The sequence below is a fragment of the Hesperophylax consimilis genome, chromosome 22, assembly GCF_061612785.1.
Source record: "Hesperophylax consimilis isolate HC1 chromosome 22, BYU_Hcon_1.0, whole genome shotgun sequence".
Taxonomy (NCBI): Eukaryota; Metazoa; Arthropoda; class Insecta; order Trichoptera; family Limnephilidae; genus Hesperophylax; species Hesperophylax consimilis.
Window position 1 is genome coordinate 6,871,773 of NC_142857.1, and position 20,878 is coordinate 6,892,650.

General features: G+C 33.7%; 1 protein-coding gene across 1 annotated transcript in view; it reads right to left on the minus strand.

Moving 5' to 3' along the window:
* Positions 1-6,767: 6,767 nt before the first annotated feature.
* The window catches only part of LOC149412776 (fatty acid synthase-like), a 73,817-nt gene continuing 59,706 nt past the window's right edge, over positions 6,768-20,878 (minus strand). The window contains exons 35-40 of the mRNA XM_089645411.1: positions 15,408-15,612; positions 15,047-15,197; positions 12,503-12,671; positions 9,230-9,400; positions 8,256-8,358; positions 6,768-7,437 (exon numbers count right to left, since the gene is read on the minus strand). Coding sequence (XP_089501537.1) covers positions 6,908-7,437; positions 8,256-8,358; positions 9,230-9,400; positions 12,503-12,671; positions 15,047-15,197; positions 15,408-15,612 — 1,329 coding nt within the window. The 3' untranslated portion in view covers positions 6,768-6,907. The remainder of the gene's footprint in view (positions 7,438-8,255; positions 8,359-9,229; positions 9,401-12,502; positions 12,672-15,046; positions 15,198-15,407; positions 15,613-20,878) is intronic.

The window sequence follows — 20,878 nt, forward strand, 5'->3', positions numbered from 1 at the left end:
AAAAACAAATAGAATGTAATTTAAATGAGTAGTAAACAGTTTACAGTTCTTAAGGAATTATTGCAGGGATCAGTAACAACGATATGACATGAAATATCTATTGTATGATTAATAATTATTATAAATGTTTTATTATCAAATATCTTCCCTTTTCCGTATCAAGTAGAGATTATAATATCCTCACTGGGATCTCCGGTGCTGATGATTTCATCTACATATTAAAATTAAATGGTATGAAAATATGAAGTAATTATAAATATTATTATGTCGTGTTTTTTAGTGGAGTTGAGTGATTTCGGTATCAGTATATTTTCTGTTTCTCGTCTCCGTATGTTTTTGACTCCTGACAGGCCAAGATGCCAAACAAAAAGTTTGTAACCAAGTGGGTCTTCCGACGACCCCATACATTTTTCTGTCTTATGGGCTTTTAAACTATAAAAATCCCAATTATTAATGGTAACTTAAGTATTTGAGCAGGAATACGTAAAATACTAAAATGATATGTCAAGTATTTAAGCTAATATAAGGATAGTCATTTTGGTTACTACCTACTCCCCCATTTGGTTGCGGGATAGTTAACAATGCTTTTTATTTGAGATTTAAATCGTATAATGTTGTTGTGATTTTCGAATGAGAGTGGGAATTTGTTGTAGAGTTTATTGCAATAGTAAAAGAAGAAGGGTTGTATTTGCATTTAGTTGTTGGATATGTTTTTGACCTTGAGATCTAATGTTTCAATACACGTGTTAGTTGTTATTTATTGTGTTTTGTATTTTTTTATAAAACAAAAAAAGAAAAAATACGATACTGAAAGTATTTTAATTTTATTTTAGGTTGACGAATAAATTTTCCACGACGGTTAAAAATGTGCCATTTTCGATATGCGCCAAAATGACATGTTCATTTTTATGTGTGAATCAATTGGAGGGTTCGACGTCATGATGACGTTGAAGCCAGTTGGAACCGTTTCAAATCAATAATTTTATTTGAAATTATTAATATGTACTAAAATGTATGATGTTAGTTTTACATGGACGCACTTTAGTGGTATGAGCGTGGAATAATAATAAATAATAACAATTGATAGACTTCCACACTAATTTGATTGGAAACAAATAATCTATTTAGCCTAATAGCCCAGCGCTCCGTCTCACTTATACTCGCCTGACTTAGTAAATCTCCATCCTATTTGAGTTTCGTAAGCACAGTTTTGTATTGGAAATTTAAGCTTCGATCACGAAACACAACCATAAGGCACTTCTTGTGTTATTATTTATTTGATGAACATGGTGTACACACATATATTTATTGTTCCTTATAGCATAATGAATAACAAGGAGGCAAAATGGGGTACCGCCGCCCTGGGAACCATGTATTGGATAACTAATACCTCGGTCATCGGTTACCTCAAGTGTTTCGCTACATTCAGTTACTTAGCCCGATTTCATGGGAGGTGAGGTTTATCTGGGTCTTAATGGCAGATGCGTATGTCCACATTGCCCACATTGCCCGCCTACTGGGAGGCGGACCAGATCGGGGAGGACTAGTTGCCAGCAGGACTCTCTCGGGCTTGCACTGTAGTGGTCACTCCTGGACACACTGACCCACCCCTGATACTTTTTTCCTCTCCAGAACATCATCTCCGTATTTACCTTAAAAATCACCCCTTAAAACCAAATATGCCCTGAATGAAATCATTTTTCTGAAGGTCTCCTGGGTGGAGCTAATGTAATAAATCTCTATTCCAAAATTTAGCAATGATTTCCCGGGACGTTTGAATGTCCTGTTTTTTTTAAAGAGATTTTTATCAATGGGAAGTGTGCATCGATCAAGTAGTATCTATATAACTGTGGATATACAGGAAGTACATATATTATTGAAAAATAATTGTTTTGATGTGAAAAGTCTTTCATTTCAGTCAGTAGGGGGTCTCTTCCTAAAACCGCATTTTAACAAGAAAATGCAGGTATCACAAGATTATTGCTTTATCTTTGAACCGTATTACCCGCCCGCCTTCTCTGCTATCGTTGTACGGAGGAAGGAGGAAATACGGGACCTTTATATATGATTGAAAAGTAAAAACCAACAAAATTAAACATTTTAAAATCGTGCATACTTGTTATAACGTGAAACGTCTTTCATTTCAGTCAGTAGGGGGTCTCTAGCTAAAACCGAATTGTAACGAGAACATGTAGGTATCACTAATATTATCGCTTATATCTTTGAAACGTATTACGTTGGTATCGTTGTATGGAGGAAAGAAGCCATTACTCGATCACGTACATATATTTATTATGCCTTGCGTGCATAGATGGCGCAGTTGATACACCATGTTCAAAGACAAGACGTCCATCATCAAGTTTCAAACCGCCAACGGATGGTAATAGTGTTGTGCCGGGGAAATTTCTACCCACTGTATCGCCAGACAAGAATCAAGACTTTCCATAAAATGTAGAGCCCTGTTATGAAAGATTTGTATATGATTATCTTACCCCTAGGAGCCTCTGAACGATGCCTTCGATTGACTGGTCATTGTCATCGTCGCCAATCTGTAGCACTGTGACCTTAAACTGGATCCTGATTGGTCTATCAGGATACTAGACATGCCTTCTATGCCAGCAATCAGGAAAAAAATCCGTGGCTTCAGTTGTAACCTCTCGTATTGTTTTTTATGAGAATTGTTTTAATTAGCCCTATACAGAAAGCTCTGAGAAAAATAATTGCCCTCAGGGCCTACGTCATATTTTGGCATGCTGTGTGGAGGAAAATAAGTTATTTAAAGGTAAAAGTTATGAGGGTTGGGTAGGAATCTAGGGATCAATGTGTACAGAAGTGACGGACATATAAATATATAGACACACTGCGGCGTAAGGCAATGGGTTGAGTGCAGTGGCGGCTCGTGACTTTGGGTGTTCTAGAGTGCTAATATTACAAAAAATGGTATTATTTATGTTGTTGTAGCTGAAAACGATTTTTTTCCGGAAATTTCAGTTTGGCCATGGATTTCCTAAAAATCTTCACACAAAATATATAATTATCAAATTTTTTTTTTAAAATAGTTTTCAGCTACATCAACATCAATAATGCCATTCTAGAAAATCCAAAAGTCGCGAGCCGCCACTGGTGGAGATACCAGTTGGAGAGGACAGAGGGTCTCCCCAAACGAGCCTCTATCGATCTGGCACGCCACGCATTGGTGGGAAGGCGCATCCTGAAAACACCTCACCCGATGAATCCAGGTGCCCCAGCTAAATCACAAAATGTAGCGAACCAGCGGCTCACGTGACACGCACTCCGTCTCATTCCAACACCACCTTAAAGACGAAACAGAGTGCGTATTGCGTGATCCATTGCGACGAGTGGCAGTTTGATCGGACAGCAAAATGGCATTTTCATTTTTTTCGTACTCCAAATACGCTCAGCAATCGCTGATAAAACAATAATAATATTTGTGCGCCGTTTATGTTAAAAATCACATCAAGGGCGCTGAACAAATATATAATACCATTCTACAATGATCTATGTTATTACTAACTGTATATGAAGATAATATACAGTACCATACTTACCTTGGGGTACGTGCTGATATATATATATATTTTAATAATTTAATCAACAGGAAAAGCTAGGCATTGTTTGGTGTATATTTTATTATGCATTCTTCTTCCTTATACCTACGTAGCTTACAACTTACCTGGTTTAAAATGTACTTTTTATTGTATTATATTTCTTAAAATGATTCAAAAACCAGAAGAAATTGTTGAAAAAAAAATGAATGTAGACTTCAGTTTTTAGAAAGAATTTTCGATGTTGAATAGCGTTGCACTACTAAAGCATGCCAGCTGTTCATTCCTTTCAGACAATTTAATTAATTTTTCAGAGAATACTTTTTCCTGCAAATGACTACATTATAGAGCTTAATTTCGTTAAAAATGGGGAAAATACATTATCAAAACAAAACTGAAACTATTGCGAATAAAATATTTTATTTATTGTTTATTTGGGAAAAACAGTTATTCCAATAACATTTACAATTAAGAGGAAGAGCTACACACCAAAAATGTGTAAATTCATGGTATACCTTATATTGTAGGTAATATGCATTAAAATCGCTTGAAAAATGGAGTCCAGAATCGTTCGAAAAACTGGTTTTTATTTATTTTGTAAATAATTTTATAAGACAACAAAAAAGTTAATCTATTGAAACTGTCACAGATAATCTTAGCTATAATACTGTATTTTTTTAAAGTTGTTTCCTTTATGCGTTCATACATTTCTATTGATTTTTTTTTTGTAGTTTACATTTATATTTTTTATTGAGTAATTTATTTTTTTATTTGTATTCTACTCAAGCGAAACGATTGAAAAACCTTCAATTTATATAAAGCATATTTTTTGGTATTCATAATGTCCACCAATTCGTTATGAAGCTTAATCAAAATGGTGATTTGGTATTAAGCTTCGCTGAAAGTGCTGAATTTGACTCATGTGCTCCTGGTCACACATCATTGGCCCAAAATGATGACATTGTAAGAGGAAGCTACAAGCCAAAAATGTGTATATTTTTGGTATACCTTATATCGTAGGTAATAGGCATTAAAATTGCTTGAAAAACGGAGTCTAGAAACGTTCGATTTCAAGCAAAAAAGTGGTTTTTATTTATTTTGTAAATAATTTTATAAGAAAGAAAAACAGTTATTCCAATAACATTTACAATTAAGAGGAAGAGCTACACACCAAAAATGTGTAAATTCATGGTATACCTTATATTGTAGGTAATATGCATTAAAATCGCTTGAAAAATGGAGTCCAGAATCGTTCGAAAAACTGGTTTTTATTTATTTTGTAAATAATTTTATAAGACAACAAAAAAGTTAATCTATTGAAACTGTCACAGATAATCTTAGCTATAATACTGCATTTTTAAAAGTTGTTTCCTTTACGCGTTCATACATTTCTATTGAAAAAACATATTTTTTAGTAGTTTGCATTTATATTTTTTATTGAGTAATTTATTTTTTTATTTGTATTCTACTCAAGCGAAGCGATAGGAAAACTTTCAATTTATCTAAAGCATATTTTTGGTATTCATAATTTCCACCAATTCGTTAATTAATTAATTAATCAAAATAGTGATTTGGCACTAAGCTTCGCCTTAATCATTTACCTACGAGTAGATTATTATATATATATTTATTAAATCAGTTGCGATTTTGGTTGCGATGCATCATCGTGTTAAGAAAAATACTTACTCTAATCTTGAATTCATTGAGGTTTGACTGAAACATGTCTAACTCTGAAGGAAGTTGGTTTAAAAGCGTAGTCATTGTCCCCAGAGGTATGAAATAATTTTTATTTACACTTAATGCGATGCCATACGTAGTAATGCAAAATCATGTGTTTTTGGTTTGAGAATTTGGTCGCCTAGAAATGTTTCAGATGCTTTAAATAAATACCGCGAGTATAATACATCTTGGCCTTTGAAATTATCGAGTATTTTTTACATACATCTTAAGAAAAAAATAATTTATGAGGCCTATGAAAACTGCTTTAAAGTTCAAAATTTCCCACTTACGAACCCATTTTCGGTTATGATTTTAATGTATAATGTGGCAAATTAAGTTATTTATAAAATTATCGGAAAATATTTAAATATTTATGCCTGAACATCCACAAAATAAAATGAAAGGCACTTTTTGGCCATGTTATTTTCTTGCATAAATCAAAACAGGCGGATGGTGTTAAGTGGAAATTTAAACCTAATCGCCATTTACGTAAGGGTAGTTTTTGATAGCGGCTCAATTTAAAATATTACTCGACGTAGTGCATCGCCTTAATATGTTGAGTAAAATATCTATGAGTATTTTTTAAAGCTGTTAATATTAGGGTATGTATTAGGTAACCAATAAATTTTTTTTATTTAGGATGTGTTGTTTCTTGAATTTGAACAATTTATCAAATTTCAAAGTAGATATTAAAGTTATGTGAAGTTTCTATTTGTAGTTATGTTATTATTTATTTTATTATTTTTAGGAGTAGGAATATTCTTATTCTTATTTTTGTACAACAGGTTTATACCTACAAATAATTATTGTATGCATTTACTATTTACTTGCTGTTATAATATGTCAAACGGATATGGTTATATGTATTTTTACTATTACTTCTTCTTCAGAATCTTCAGAATAATATGAACTTACAATGTTCAGAATATTTTTTTTTTATAAACTATGCAAGTAAAAGCCCAATGGGCGTATAAATAAATAATAATAATAATTATTATTATTATTTCAGTTTTGTGAAAGAACTGGCCAATAATAATAATATAATAGAACTTGATAGAACCTTCAAATAACTTGCAATTTAACGTCGAAATTTGATCAATTGTTCAAATTTTCTGAAACAACCCATCCTAAGTAGTTAACGCTTATATTTTTTAAAACGTGATCAACAATTTTATCATAATTCTGATCAAGGTAAATGATAAAAAAAACATCAACGTATCAATAGCATATACATTGATTCCTAGTAAAGATTAATCAAAATAGTGATTTCACTTAAAGGTTGTGTACACGCATGTTGTATGTCTCCTTTCCTCCCACATTATACTTTCCCTGCCCCTTCCCCTTCCCCTTCCCCTACCCCTCGCTTGCTGACTGAGGGTTGCATGTGATTGGGTGTTGGGTGTGAACCCAATGCAGTCATAAAAAAATTCCAGCAAAATAATAACTAGGCACAGTTGTAATATTATTATGTTTATTCAGTTAACATTGACATATACGAATAAATTTTTAAAAAGTAGTTTTTTTCACTATTACTCTTTGGAACGAGGACTATTTGCAAGTATAATTTTTATTCGACGCAAAGCTGATACGTATTCCGATTTCTTCAAATCTCAGTCTGTGTGTTAAAATACGATGGTTTTCAATATCGAGGTATTCGCGACAATTTTGTTGATGATTCTAGCGCAGTTTTCGTGGTCCAGGATCTTTTCATGGTCAGATTCGATGTAGTGTATCTCAAGAGGCCGCCCCAGGAGTTGCGGTAGGCCGTAGTGGTCCTCCATCTCAAGTCCTTGAATCATTTGCTTGGTGCGGACCAAGATAACCTCCGAGCGTAACTTCCTGGACCAGAATGTTTCGTAGTTGTTGATGAACTTCAACCTGTTGTATACCGAGTTGACCATCGCCCGCAGGTAGCTCTTGGAGAATTTCACATGGTCTGGTACTCTCTTCATCAGAACGTCTAATTTGCTTTGCCAAGTTGTGGAGGCTGCCAGCTCGGCTGTGATGATCATGGGATCGCTGATATTCAGCAAGCGGGAGATATGGATAAGACACTCGTCTTCCATGGGCTGTTCATGAGCGACGATGAGCTTGGCGACGGCTCTCAACCATTGAGGGGAAGAGTCGATACAAAATAATAATCCCAAATGTCCTGAAAGAAATTTGCACCCTTCAGTTCAGAATTCTTATAAAAACAGTACATAATAAAAATGAATGGTTAACTGTTTAAAAGGTTTTAAAAATTATTACAGGCATTAATGACAAAACATGAAATATCTGGTGAACGATTAATAAAAATAAATGTTTTATTATCTTCCTTTTTTGTAACAAGTAGAGATAATGATATTCTCACTGGGATCTCTCATTCAGTTGTTACGGTGTCAGTATATTTTTGTAACAAGTAGAGATAATGTTATCCTCACTGGGATCTCTCGTGAAAAATTAATGTTTTATTATCTTCCTTTTTTGTAACAAGTAGAGATAATGATATCCTCACTGGGATCTCTCGTGCAGTTGTTTCGGTGTCAGTATAAATATTAATTTTACACCTAGTACCGACATCAAAGCTTTTGAAATGGGGGTATTAGAGGCGCATCCTTCCATGGATGGATATGGTAACTATTTTAAAAGTTCTTAAGATATGAAAAAAACCTCTTAGTTCAATCACAAGGAGTGACAAATAATGAAACTTAAACGACATGAAAATTGAACAACCGAAAAACCAGGGGAAGATTCATATAATACGGAGGCACACCCGAAGACTTGTGATTGGTACGATTGCATATATACTGTTGTTGGCTGCGGTCTGCTAAATATTGGAAACAATAGGTGAACCTAAATCGAAATCAATAGGTTAGTTAAAAAAATCACCTGAAATGCTTCGAGTTCAAAATGGTTTAGGGTAAATAATGAGACTAAAATGATATGACCATATAACGGATTGATGAAAAGAACTTCTAAATAAGCTACCTTCATCTTCGAGTAATTTAACCATTTCTAGTGCCACGCAACCACCAAAGGAGTAGCCAAGGACAATGAATGGAGCTTTAGGTTCCAGCCACGATCGAACGGTCTGAAAAAAACATAACATATTTATGTGTATTTTTGTTGAAAAGATTTTCCTTATGGGGGTTAGGTTTATCTGGGTCTTAGAGGCGGATGCGTGTGCCCACCTGAGGCATGGCGGGCCGGATCGTGAGGGACTTGATGAGTCAGACCTTATGATCTCTCCAGCAAGACTTTCTTGACCAATCGCCTTGCATCTCAGTGGGAGGGGTGGATTTGTATGTCCGTCACTCCTGGACAAACTGACCCCCAGATTCCTACCCACCCTTCACACCTTATTCCTTTCCAGAACATCCTCTCCTACATAACTGATGTGGAGCTAATGAAAAAAATCTTTATTCCGAAATTTAGCAATGATTTCCCGTGACGTTTGAACGTCCTGTTCGCCAGAAAGGGATTTTTATCAATGGCATGTGTGCATTGATCAATTATTATCTATATAACTGTGGATCTACAGGACGTACATATATTATTGAAAAATAATTGTTTTGATGTGAAAAGTCTTTCATTTCAGTCAGTAGGGGGTCTCTTTCTAAAACCGCATTTTAACAATGTAGGTATCACAAGATTATTGCTTTATCTTTTAACCGTATTACCCGCCCGCCTTCTTTGCTATCGTTGTATGGAGGAAGGAAGCAATTACTCGTTCGCGTATATATATTTATTATGCTTTGCGTGCATAGACGGTGCAGTTGTCACACCATTTTCAGCGATAGGCATTCATCATTGTTTTATTGTTAAGCCAAGTTTCAAACCCCTCACTAGATGGTTAATGGCGTCGTGTCCCGAAAATACCTGCTCACTTTATCACCAGACAAAAGCAAAACTTTCCGTAAAATGCAGAGCCATTTTATGAAAACCGGATTTGGTAATCTTACCACCAGGAGTCTCTGAGCGATGCCTTCGATCGACTGGTCCTCGTTGTCAGTGCCGAGCTGCAGAACTGTGACATTACATTGGATCCTAGAGCAGAGTGCTGTCAGGATACTGGAAATGCCTTCTATCCCTGGGATCATGAAAATCCGTGGATCATTCGTGCTAAGCTTTTCCTGTTGAAATTTAAAAAAATAAATATATGCATGGTGTCCGGAAACTCGTAGTACAAGCGGGAAACTGGTGAATCTACAACACATTTTGAGTCGATTTTGTAGTATAATTTTTTTTATTTGAGCTTTCGTTTTCGAGTAAATCGAGTCAGAAGTTGATTTTTTTTTTGATCAAATTCTTATAAATTATTACTGAAGATCAAAGTACCCAACTAATTAAAACTATTTAAAAATTTAAAAGTAAAACAAATAATGACGAAAAAATTTGAACCCTGAAATAGCCGAAAAAAATATTTTTTTGGTTTTTTTTTTTTTTATAAAAATGCTCAAATCAAAAAACTTTATGTTTATTTGGGTTCCCCGTGTGGTATACATTCTCCAGTTTCCGGCTTGTACTACGAGTTTCCGGACACCATGTATATGCATACAATGTGTAGAGGCACACACCCCAAGGATTTTAACCAGCGATATATTTGGAATAAAGAAATTTTGTGTCATTTTGATGTACAATGATTCCTTAAATTTTATAAAAAATAACTAGTGGTCCCGGGTAGACTTGTCCTGCTACAGACTGCTTTCTATGTAGGAAAGATAAATTTAGTGATTTAGATAGATTTAGTGTGTGTATTTAAGATATATTCTTTTAAAATTACGACAACAGCGCCTATCGGGTCCAAAACTATTGTATCTTTCAAGCTGGAACCATCCATACACATTCATAAAAAAATCATTGAAATCGGTTGGGTGGTTTCGGAGATTGGCGTTTACGATCACAGCGACACGTGATTTTTATATATTAAGATTATATAATACCATTTATTAAAAATATGTATATATATATTTATTTATTAATAAATTCACGCCTGGCTGGGCTTTAAAATGTTATTTTCTTATTTCTTTTAAAAAGAACATCTAAATAAAAACAAAAAAATCAAAAAAAAAACAAAATCAAAGTCAAATAAAAAAAAATAAAAAATAGAAGACATAATAAAACACAACCTCTTAAACAAAAACAATGTCAAAACGAAATAAAGTGGAAACTAGACACTCCACCATGCAAGATGGAAAAATATAATACTAAGAAAATTACAAAACTTTGGTAAGATAAACAGAGCTACGTAATTTCTATAGTTAAATTAAATTATATTTGATATTCTTCTTTCTGAAATAAATTGGGTAATGGCTTGTTTATATTTGGTGAATGATGTGTTGAATATATCAACAACATCTTTATAGTCTTTACCCAAATTTTGTAAACGGCGAACGGAGGTATAGAATGGAGATTCTGTGTTGAGTTATCACAATAGAACGGTAGATAATGCCTCGATGTTGGTTTGCGAGGTATATGTAAATAAATCAAGTATAATAGTTCAGGGCTGTCAATTATTAAATTTATGATTTTATATAAACACTTTAAGTCATTAACTATTCTACGTTCAGATAATTTTAATAAATTGAGTTGACGTAGTAGATAATCATAGTTGACGCATTCCCTTGTAATACCCATTCTGAAATTAATAATTTTTTTTTAAAATTATTTCTATCGTGAGTGAATGAATAGCGTAACTAGGTGCCCACACTGTCTAGTTGTACTCAATTTGACTCCTAACCAATGACATATACAATTTTTTATGGTTTGAATATTTTTAAATTGGCTGCAAATTCTTATAACAAAACCCAACATTTTCAAAGCTTTATTTGACCTAATTTTAATATGGTTTATAAAATTCAGTTTTTGGTCAAAGTTTACATCTAAATCACTCACCTCGGTTACAGCGATTAGAAATACATCATTGATGGAGTAATCATACATAATTGGATTTTTTTATTCTATGAAATCTCATAATTAGACATTTGTTTATATTTAGTTGTAGATAGTTCTCTTGGCACCAAACAAATAGTTTAAACAAATTATTTGACAATGTTTGAAAGTCATTCATATTTCTTATAGATTTGTATATTTTAATATCGTCCGCAAACATTGAAACTTCGACATAGTTGAATATAGTGAGCACATCGTTCACAAATATCAAAAATAAAATTGGTCCCAAATGTGACCCTTGGGGGAAACCGCTGGTAACAGTAAATTTATAAGAAATAAAGCCATCAATTTTAACGGCCAATTGTCTGTTACTTAAATAACTGTTAAAACACATGCAAATTACCCTGCTATTCCTGATTTATGAAGCTTTTTAACAACAGATCGTGATTTACTTTATCGAATACTTTGCTGAAATCAGTATAGACTGAATCAACTTATAACTTCTTATACATTGATTCGCATATAAAGTTTTAGTAAATTAAAAGATTGGATAAAGTAGATTTTCCTGAAGTGAAACCATGTTGGTTAGGTGAAATTACTGGCTTGATACAGTGAATGATTTTATTTAAAAGAAGTTTCTCAAACAATTTTGGAATAGTTGATAAAAGGCAGATCGGTCTATAATTGCTCACCTCATTTTAAAATATCGGGGTGAGGAAGCTGTATTTCCATTTTTCAGGAAAGTGTTCTGTTTGTAATGACTGGTTGAAAAGAAAATGTAGTGGATATGTAAGAGTAGTGGCGCAATTCTTTAAGAAAACAGGTGGAATATTATCAAGACCTCCGCTCTTGCTCTTGCAATTGTTTTAGCTGAGTCAGTACATCGTTATATTCAATTATTACATTAGTTAAATTTTAGTAATGATCCGAGAAAAAACTAGGCAAGTAATCGTTGACTATTATTGAGTCACGGACATAAAAACTTTTGAAGAAGTCGGCAAATAGGTGAGTTACGTTTTGGGAGTCGTTGGCTCTTTGTCTGGTAGTCTTGACAATGTTGGTAGTTCTTATTCGAAGTATGATACAGTTAAAAGTGACCGAGAGGGATAGGGTCCCATTAGTTCAGTTGGTAGAGCGGTGTCCCGGCAAGACAAGGGTCCTGGATTCGAGTCCTAGATGTGACCGTATCCTTTTCTGATTTTTCTGTTTCAGGTTTTCGTTTAGAAATCGCTAATATTGTCTTCAATAATTAAAGATACATTTAACAAATGACAGGTTAAAACAGAGGTCCCATCAGTAGGACCACACTGTTGTATAGCAGTCTATGAACTGATATGGTTTACCTCTTTTCCGTCACTCGTCAAGGTGGCCATATTAACGAAAGGTTTTTGACCGCTGACTTCGTCTCCAATATTCTTGATCAAAAAGTCGAAAGCAGCCGCATTATTTGGTGCCCTTCTCGTGGGTGAGATTGTCGTATTCACTTCTTTTTCAACAACATACTCCGTTAGTCTGAAATAAGAGATTATTCTTGGATAATACACTGCGTCGCATTAATTCGTAGAATGCGTAACTCCCAAATGTAAAATTTTACAGGAGGCACAAAAAACCTCGTAGTGAAAAAAAATGAAAAACGGCTTATTCTTTTTATTTATGTTTCGAACATATAATATATTTGGAAATTTATTTTCAATCATTAAACTTTTGTAAGTTAAGGCTTTCTATTTCAAATCGGAGTTAGGAAGTTTACGTAAAAACCGAGAATGGAGATACGCATTTTACAAAAGATACATACTTTTCTGCGAACAGTTTTATGAACAACCTAGCGGAAAATTTGGGAGATAGGAATTTTACATTTACAAAATAAAACACAACAATGTATGTGTATGTCGAGGCAGTCTATTTAGATGCATTTTAATGATTTTAATGATGCGGAAGGTTATCGTTAAAGGAGTGGTAATCCTTTTCTAATGTCTGTTTTAAGTCTTGTAAATGCTGGTACTTTTCCTTCCTTAAGGGATTAAATCTGACTCTCAAGTGAAATCTTCAAACTCTGGAGATCATTACAGATTCGGCGACGGTTTTGTGCTGGGTGAGATCTACACTGACCGGGAGTAGTCGTGTCAGAGATGATCGTTAAGTGACGCTTGGAGTTGATGAAGGAGATTGTAGAAGAATTTGATCTGACATTGTCGATCACCCTTGTTGTCCTGTAGAAATAAAACTGATACTATAAAACTGGTACTTACTAGGGTTTGCAAGACCCGGGCAAAGAGTAGCCATGACAGGAAACGTTGTGAAAGAGACTCCTCAGAGTGTGAAGATAGATGGGAGAGACTTGAAAGTGGAACTGGTGAGCAAACATGTGCTTTAAGCGTAGAAACTCTTCACGCTCAGCATCACTTTGGAGTAAAGTGAACGCTTCATCTTGCCCGGCTGGTCGATCCCGAGGCGAGAAGAAAGGACGTCGATAGATGCGTGCTTTCCTGCGTACAATGCAGGACAATTGACCCTCCACCATCATCCCATGAAGCGGGTAATCTTAATGTTGTGACAACCTGGAGTCGCTTGGCAGTTGATGTTACTCATTTCGGTAGGAAATGTTTACTCACATTTATCGATTGCGGTCCAAGTAGATTTGCCGTGTGGCGGAAAATCGAGTCAGATAATGCAGCTTCGATTATCAGACATTTGGAAGAAGTGTTTCGGGAAAGAGGCCCGCCCAAAGTAGTTCTCATGGACAATGGTACTGCATTTTGTTCCTACAGTTTTACATATAAGTGTAAGAGATGGAATGTTTGTCAAAGATTTTGCGCGGCATACCGACCAGCTGGAAACGGTATAGTTGAACAACATCATCAAACAATAAAGAGAACTGCAGCCAGAAGTGGAAGCGATCCCCTGCAGGCAGTGTTTCGGTACAATCTTTGGCTGCAAAAAGTCAGGATGATCGAGGTATTGCGCTGTCTAGTATAGTTCACACTTCACACTCGTGGAGACACCCTTCTGCGCAAGTGAATATAGAAGAGGAAGTATTGACTGAGCTCTAAGTGGGCGATCTTCTTGCGGTTAAACCAGTAGATGGGAGATGCACATCGTGCATGGAAGGGTGACAGGACTTACTTCAGTCAACAACAACATCAAGTAGATGGCATACCAAGACATGTGCTTGATCCGCGGAAGATGCCTGACAGAGAACGGACTGTGTCTGAGGAGAGACGAGATGGAATTGCCGCACGTTCCACCGTAAATATTTTGGGTTTGTTTGAAGAGGACAGTGAAGAACCGGATCCGGATATGCATCAGGAGGAGATCCACTTGCAAAGAGATGGTAACCTTGAAGAAGAGATAATCACAGAACAAGGACCTATTAGGTATTTACGAAACCGCAGAGGCACATAAAACAAGAAAGCTACGGCAGAGCGTCACACGGTGCAGAAGACGTCAGTTTAGACTACAGATACAAAACACTATTGGTGACTTCACAATTAAAATTAAGGTTATAAAATGTTCAAAATTGATTAATCAACTTATCTCAGTTAATTTCACGGTAAAACTATAACACCGTAAATAAATTTCCTCAGTCAAAAACACAACAAGCGTGCACGGCTCACCGGCCAATACTGAATTAAGGAGTTACGAAGTATTCGCGAGTAAAAATGGCACCATAATTTTACGCAGTTTCCTAATTTGTGTTTATCTAAAAGGATAATTTTTTTTTAAATTTTCGAGTTTTACTAGTCGATGCGGGTCTAATTTTAACACCAGATGGCATTAAAAACGTATTTTCGAAAAATTTGGAGTTACGCAGTCTACGAATTAATGCGACGACTGAGTAAAGTATTATGTAGATACTAGAATTAATGTGTTCATAAGACTTAACCTACTTTGAAAATGTAAGTGTCCTGATGTCTTCAGAAGTCAAGAATATTTCGAAATCTCTTTCGAGGCACTGTTTTATCTCTACGGTCATCATGGAGTCCATGCCAAGGTCTACTAATGTTGCTTGCGGAGAAACCGTTTTAATGTACTTCAGACCTAAAATCATAATATTTTTACATAATAGTACTTAGGCTGGAAATAATGAAATAATGTCGGTCGACAGATGACGCCCTGTGATTCGCCCCCCATTAAATAGAGAATAACTGAAAGTGTACTAATAATATATAGAGTTTGTATTTCTTACATCTACAATAAAACAACACTGAAGGGTAAAAGCCAATTACTCAAATAACTACAAGGACTTACTCATAATTGCAGCGACAGTGTCCAAAATGTTTTTTTCTCCTGTACTTTCACTGCGCTTTTCTGCTACAACCATGGAGGAAACTACAGGAGAACTCTGTCCCATTAACTGGTTAAGGGTTTTCAGGCAACAACTTATTCTCTGCTGTAGAGTGCCACCAATCTCCATCTCATAGTGCTCTTCTTGCATGTCTGCTACCAGCCCCACCTGGAAACATTTATTTTATTTTTTTAATTTAATATTTGAAAAAATATATATTTTTACAAAGATAAGTAAACAAGATAAAAAAGATATAAAACAATAGAAATTAAAGTAGCCTTTCCTCACCATAAAGAGACAATGCTCTTGTGTTTGGTGAGGGAATTCTAGTTCAATTATGTACATGTTAGTATTAAGGTAAATAATTTATAAAGAAACAACACAAGATTTAAACAATATTACTTATAGATGATGTAAGTACCTAGTAAACGTATTTTGGACTTATAATAGTTTAAGGTAATTTTTTGATTTAAGGTGAAATTCTTGAATATTCTCGATATTTTTTAAATTTAATGGAAGGTTATTAAAATAAATTATGCCTAGATAAAGATAGGTATTTTGAATGAGCTTAGTGTTAAATTTTGGGATTTTAATAGTTTTCTGGTATCTTGCTGATGTATTGAATTGCAAGTTATGAGTATTTGACTGCATTTCTTTGTAAATTTGAAGTATTGAATATTTTTGATACATTTTGTCTACTGTAGGTACTGTAGGTGTGAAAATTGTAAAAAGAATTTCGGCAGAAAATTTTGATGTTTTTTTCAAAATTACTTTGATTACCAATCTTTGAACTACTTTAAGTGGATTCAAAATTTCATTATATGTTCCTCCCCAACCAATAATACCATATTGTAATATAGATTGAACAATCGCATAGTACACTCTTTTTAGGTTTTCCAGTCTAAGAATATTTCTAAGTCTTATAAATATATAAATACATTTCCTAATCCGTTTGACGAGTTCACAAATGTGTGTTTTCCATTTTAAATATTGATCTATTTATTTTATTTATTTATTTATTTTTTATTTATAGAATACATGATAATACAATAATACATTTTCTTACATGTGATACATTAAATCACCACACTAGGCGACTGCCTTTCTCGTGGCGACCAATGGTATATAGTTAGTATGTGAGGTCTAGTGTTAACATACATATGTACATATACATAAACATATACACCAAGATATTTGATTTTGGATGTTGGACTAAGGATAGGACAAGTTTGATTGCAGTTAGTTCTGCCACATTGGTGTTGGTGTATTATAATGTTTAAATCTGGTTCTGATTTAAATTTATTGATTGAAAATGGGATAAATTTTGTTTTTTCTGTGTTTAGGGAGAGAAGATTTTTATCGAACCAAATTTTCAGTATATTAATATCAGCATTTGCCAAGTTATTAACAGTATTCCAATCCGTACCTTCGATTATTATGACAGTGTCATCAGCATACGATATTATTTTCCCGTTTAGTTTTTGTATGAATATGTCATTAACATAGATGATAAACAGTAACGGACCCAGAACTGTACCTTGCGGTATGCCGAATTGACTTGTTTTTGGCAAGCTAAACACATTGTTAATTTTTACGACTTGAGGTCGTTTGGAAAGGTAGCTTTTTACCCATTCTAGAGCTGTACCATTTAATCCAATGTTTCTTAATTTACTTATAAGTTTGTCATGTGATATGCTATCAAATGCTTTTTTTGAGATCTATGAAAATTCCAAGGCATTTTAATGATTTATCTTAAGAATTATATACTAGGCTACTCAATTTTGCAATTGCATCCTGTGTGCTTCTCCCTTCCATAAAACCGAACTGGTTTTCATTAATTATACCATTGCATTTTATAAATTGGCTCATTCTTTTTTTAACTTTTTTTTCAAAAATTTTTGCTATATTTGAGATGACTGATATGGGTAGGTAATTGTTTACTTCTTCTGGATTACCTGATTTAAATATTGGAGTAATGGTAGTTTGTTTGTAAACTGATGGGAATACTCCGCTTTGAAAACTTGTATTTATTATATGCATTAATGGTTTGGAAATTAGTTTCAAAATGTTTTTTAAAATATCAACTGTAATTGCATCAAAGCCCGGAGCAGAACCTCCTTTCATATCAGTTATAATAGAAACTATTTCGTCCTCTGTGGTGATTTCAAATGTTGCCATTTTTTTTTCAGCATCAATATTACAGTCTGGAGATGTTATATTTGGGTCAATATGTATAAGATTGGCTAGATTTTTCCCTAAGTTTGCAAAATAGGTGTTAAATATATTTGCAGCTTTTGATGGGTTTTCTTTACAACATGTTTTCGAGTTATCATGATTAATAGCACTGATTTCATTATTCTTGTTTTTTTTTTGTCAATTATTTCATTTATCACCGTCCATACTCTTTTACTATCATTTTCAGCCCGATCCAACTTATGTGTATAATAAATTTCTTTTGTATGTTTTATAATATAAGAAAGTTTGTTTTTATATGCTTTAAAATGATTGAGTAAACTTTTATTATTTGGTTGTTGAGTAGTCAATTTGTATAGAGCTTGCTTATGTCGTACAGATACTATTAAACCGTGAGTAATCCATGGTTTTATAGGTTTGAATTTAGATAGTTTGGATTTGGGTATTATATTATTTGATGAGTCATTTATGTATTTGGAAATTTTTTCTTCAAATATTTTACAATAAACATTGACATCATTACATTGAAATAATTCTATCCAATTTTCCGATTCTAATTTATTTTTTAATGTATCCATATCGAGTACTTTTTTTGAGGTATTATTTTGTTTTAATGATGGCAATATTGGATTGCTAAATTTATGGATAAACACATGAGTAATGTTCAGTAATATTAGTATGAATGACAGCTGATTTTATATTGTGGATATCAGGAATATTTGTAAAAATATGATCTAAACATGCAGGTCGTTGACCTGGAACGTTCCTAGTATATGAATTTACGCACGATAAATAGTTGAGTTCCGTTAACATATTGAGGTACTTATCTTTATCCTTACTAGAGTATCCGTTTGCGATATTTAAATTGATATCCCCAACAATAACATTATTTTTGTTTCTAAAATTGAGTAAAATATTTTTTAATTCATCTATAAATTGTGATATTATCGACATATGCGTACGATAAATAGCAATAACGTAATTCAATATTCAAAATGTTAACATTTCTAACACTGTTAATCTCTTTAATATTGAGTACATTGTACTGGTTGGATATGAATATTCCGACACCAGAGTTTTTGTTTAATTTTGTTATTGTTGTATAATATGAATACCCCGGAATAGTATAATTCAATTCCCCGGCTGAATGCGTTTCTGTTAACACTATGCATCCCGGAGAATAATTTAAATCTTTTAATGATATTATTAATTCTTCTATGTTTTTTTCTATGCTTCTAATGTTTACATGAAATAGACTAAATCCTTTTTCAGGGCAGGTTAAATTGAAATCTTTTATGGATTGACATAATTTTTCTTCTATATACATTTTTTTATCTAGAGCGTTACATAAAAAATCATCCATTTTAAAGTTTTAAGTTTAAATAAGTGAAATTTTGCATATTTATTCGTAGTCGATGCGCTCTCTAGCGATTTGCAGCATTTTTTGCCGATAGAGACATTTAGTGCTATTGGCTGTGTGGTCGATGGAAAACTTCATAGTATACCTTTTGTTTTGGATACAGCAATTGTTGGAGATTGGTTCTTGTTCTTTGTTGTCACATTTGGATAGTATGTGTTCCTTAGCGCAATGAGGGCAAATGGGGGGCTCCGTCCTGGCGAGACATCTTATCGCTGTGTGGCCAAACTTCAGGCAGTGAAAGCATTGTGTAATGGGGTTACAGTCTTCGATGTATATTCTTTGAAATTTTATGTTTATTTTTTTTTTGTCTATTAGCGTTTTTCTCAATTTTCCGGTTGTTTCGATTATGTAGTTAGTGGTGTCGTTTTCTTTTCCTTCATTGTGTTTGTTTTTTATTTCCTTGATAAGTTAATATCATTTCTATCTTTTTGGTTTATTCCTTCATTTTGTTGTGTGATTCCGTCTATAATTTCTTCTTCCGTCAATTGGCATTGGAGTCTTTTCAACATTAGAAATGGTTTCTTTTTTTTATTTCTTCGGCCAATACATCTTTACCAACTACCTTGTTAATTTCTATGGTTAATTTTTCTGCATTTTCTTTTTTTGGGCATGAGATTAGTATTTTTTGATCACCAATCTTTTTTACTCCATTAACTCCGACTTTTAGTTTCGTTAAGTTGATATTTTTTTGAACTTTTATTTTTATGTCTTCGGCCTTCAAGGTGTTGAAGTAATTAAGATGGCATATTTTGGTTCAACATTGAATGTATTTGAATCCACTGATTTATTGTTGTCACTTAGAATTTGAGCATACGATTTTCGGTTATTATTTCTTTCTACAATATTTTCTATTTTTTTGGTGAGTTCATCTTGATTTTCGATGATTTTTTTTTTGAGTTTAATTATCTCTTCTTGGTGTTTGATTCGTTCAGATTTCCAAATTTCTTCTAGTATGTAGACATTTTGTTCTAGATTCGTTTTAGCTTTTGAATCTTTCACTGTTTGATGTTTTGAATTTCCGCTTTTATGTTTTCGATGGCAATGTCCATGATTCGCTGACGCGTATGCGCAAGGCGCAAACGCCCGAGTAATTTAATTTAATCGTGAATTGGAAATGTAATGTTTGCCAATGTAGTGAAGAGGCTGGAGTATTATTGTAGTGGGTGAAGGTCGTACACAATAATGATACGTGATCTTGTACTGATATTTATTGGAGAGCTGATATTAAAAAAAGAGGGTCAATCCTAGTATGCATCGCCTTTTATAGCATCTCGAAAACAGGCTGTTTGCACTAACACATGTTCATACAAAACACCACAGGAATGAACACAGTGATCTGGTGAAACCATAAAAGCCCTTATATAATCTGAAATTGGTTAAAAGTATGTATTTGATACCCTTTGGTATTTAAAATGGACTGTATTTAAATGCATAGAAAATATGAATCGATCGTGTCACTACGCGGAGAGAGGAATGGATGCCTTTACCTGGTGATGATGTTTGTTTCTTATATAGTATTGTTGGTTTCATGAACATTCCATGCATTACCCAAAGTTTAGGTGTACACACCTTAAACGATTGCCTTTAATATTGGATATTCACAATACGAACTCTGTTTACATTCATCATACGACAATAATGAACTTGGGGATGATATTTGCACTATTTAATTGGCTTTTCAAGAGATAAAAGCAAAATAACATGCACTCCCAATTACGGAAAAAATCGAATCGTAAACAAATGATATAAAGTGTGTTAATAACAAATGAACAATACTGGCATCGGTCTTGATTTTAATATTTTTTTTCCAGCGTATGACTT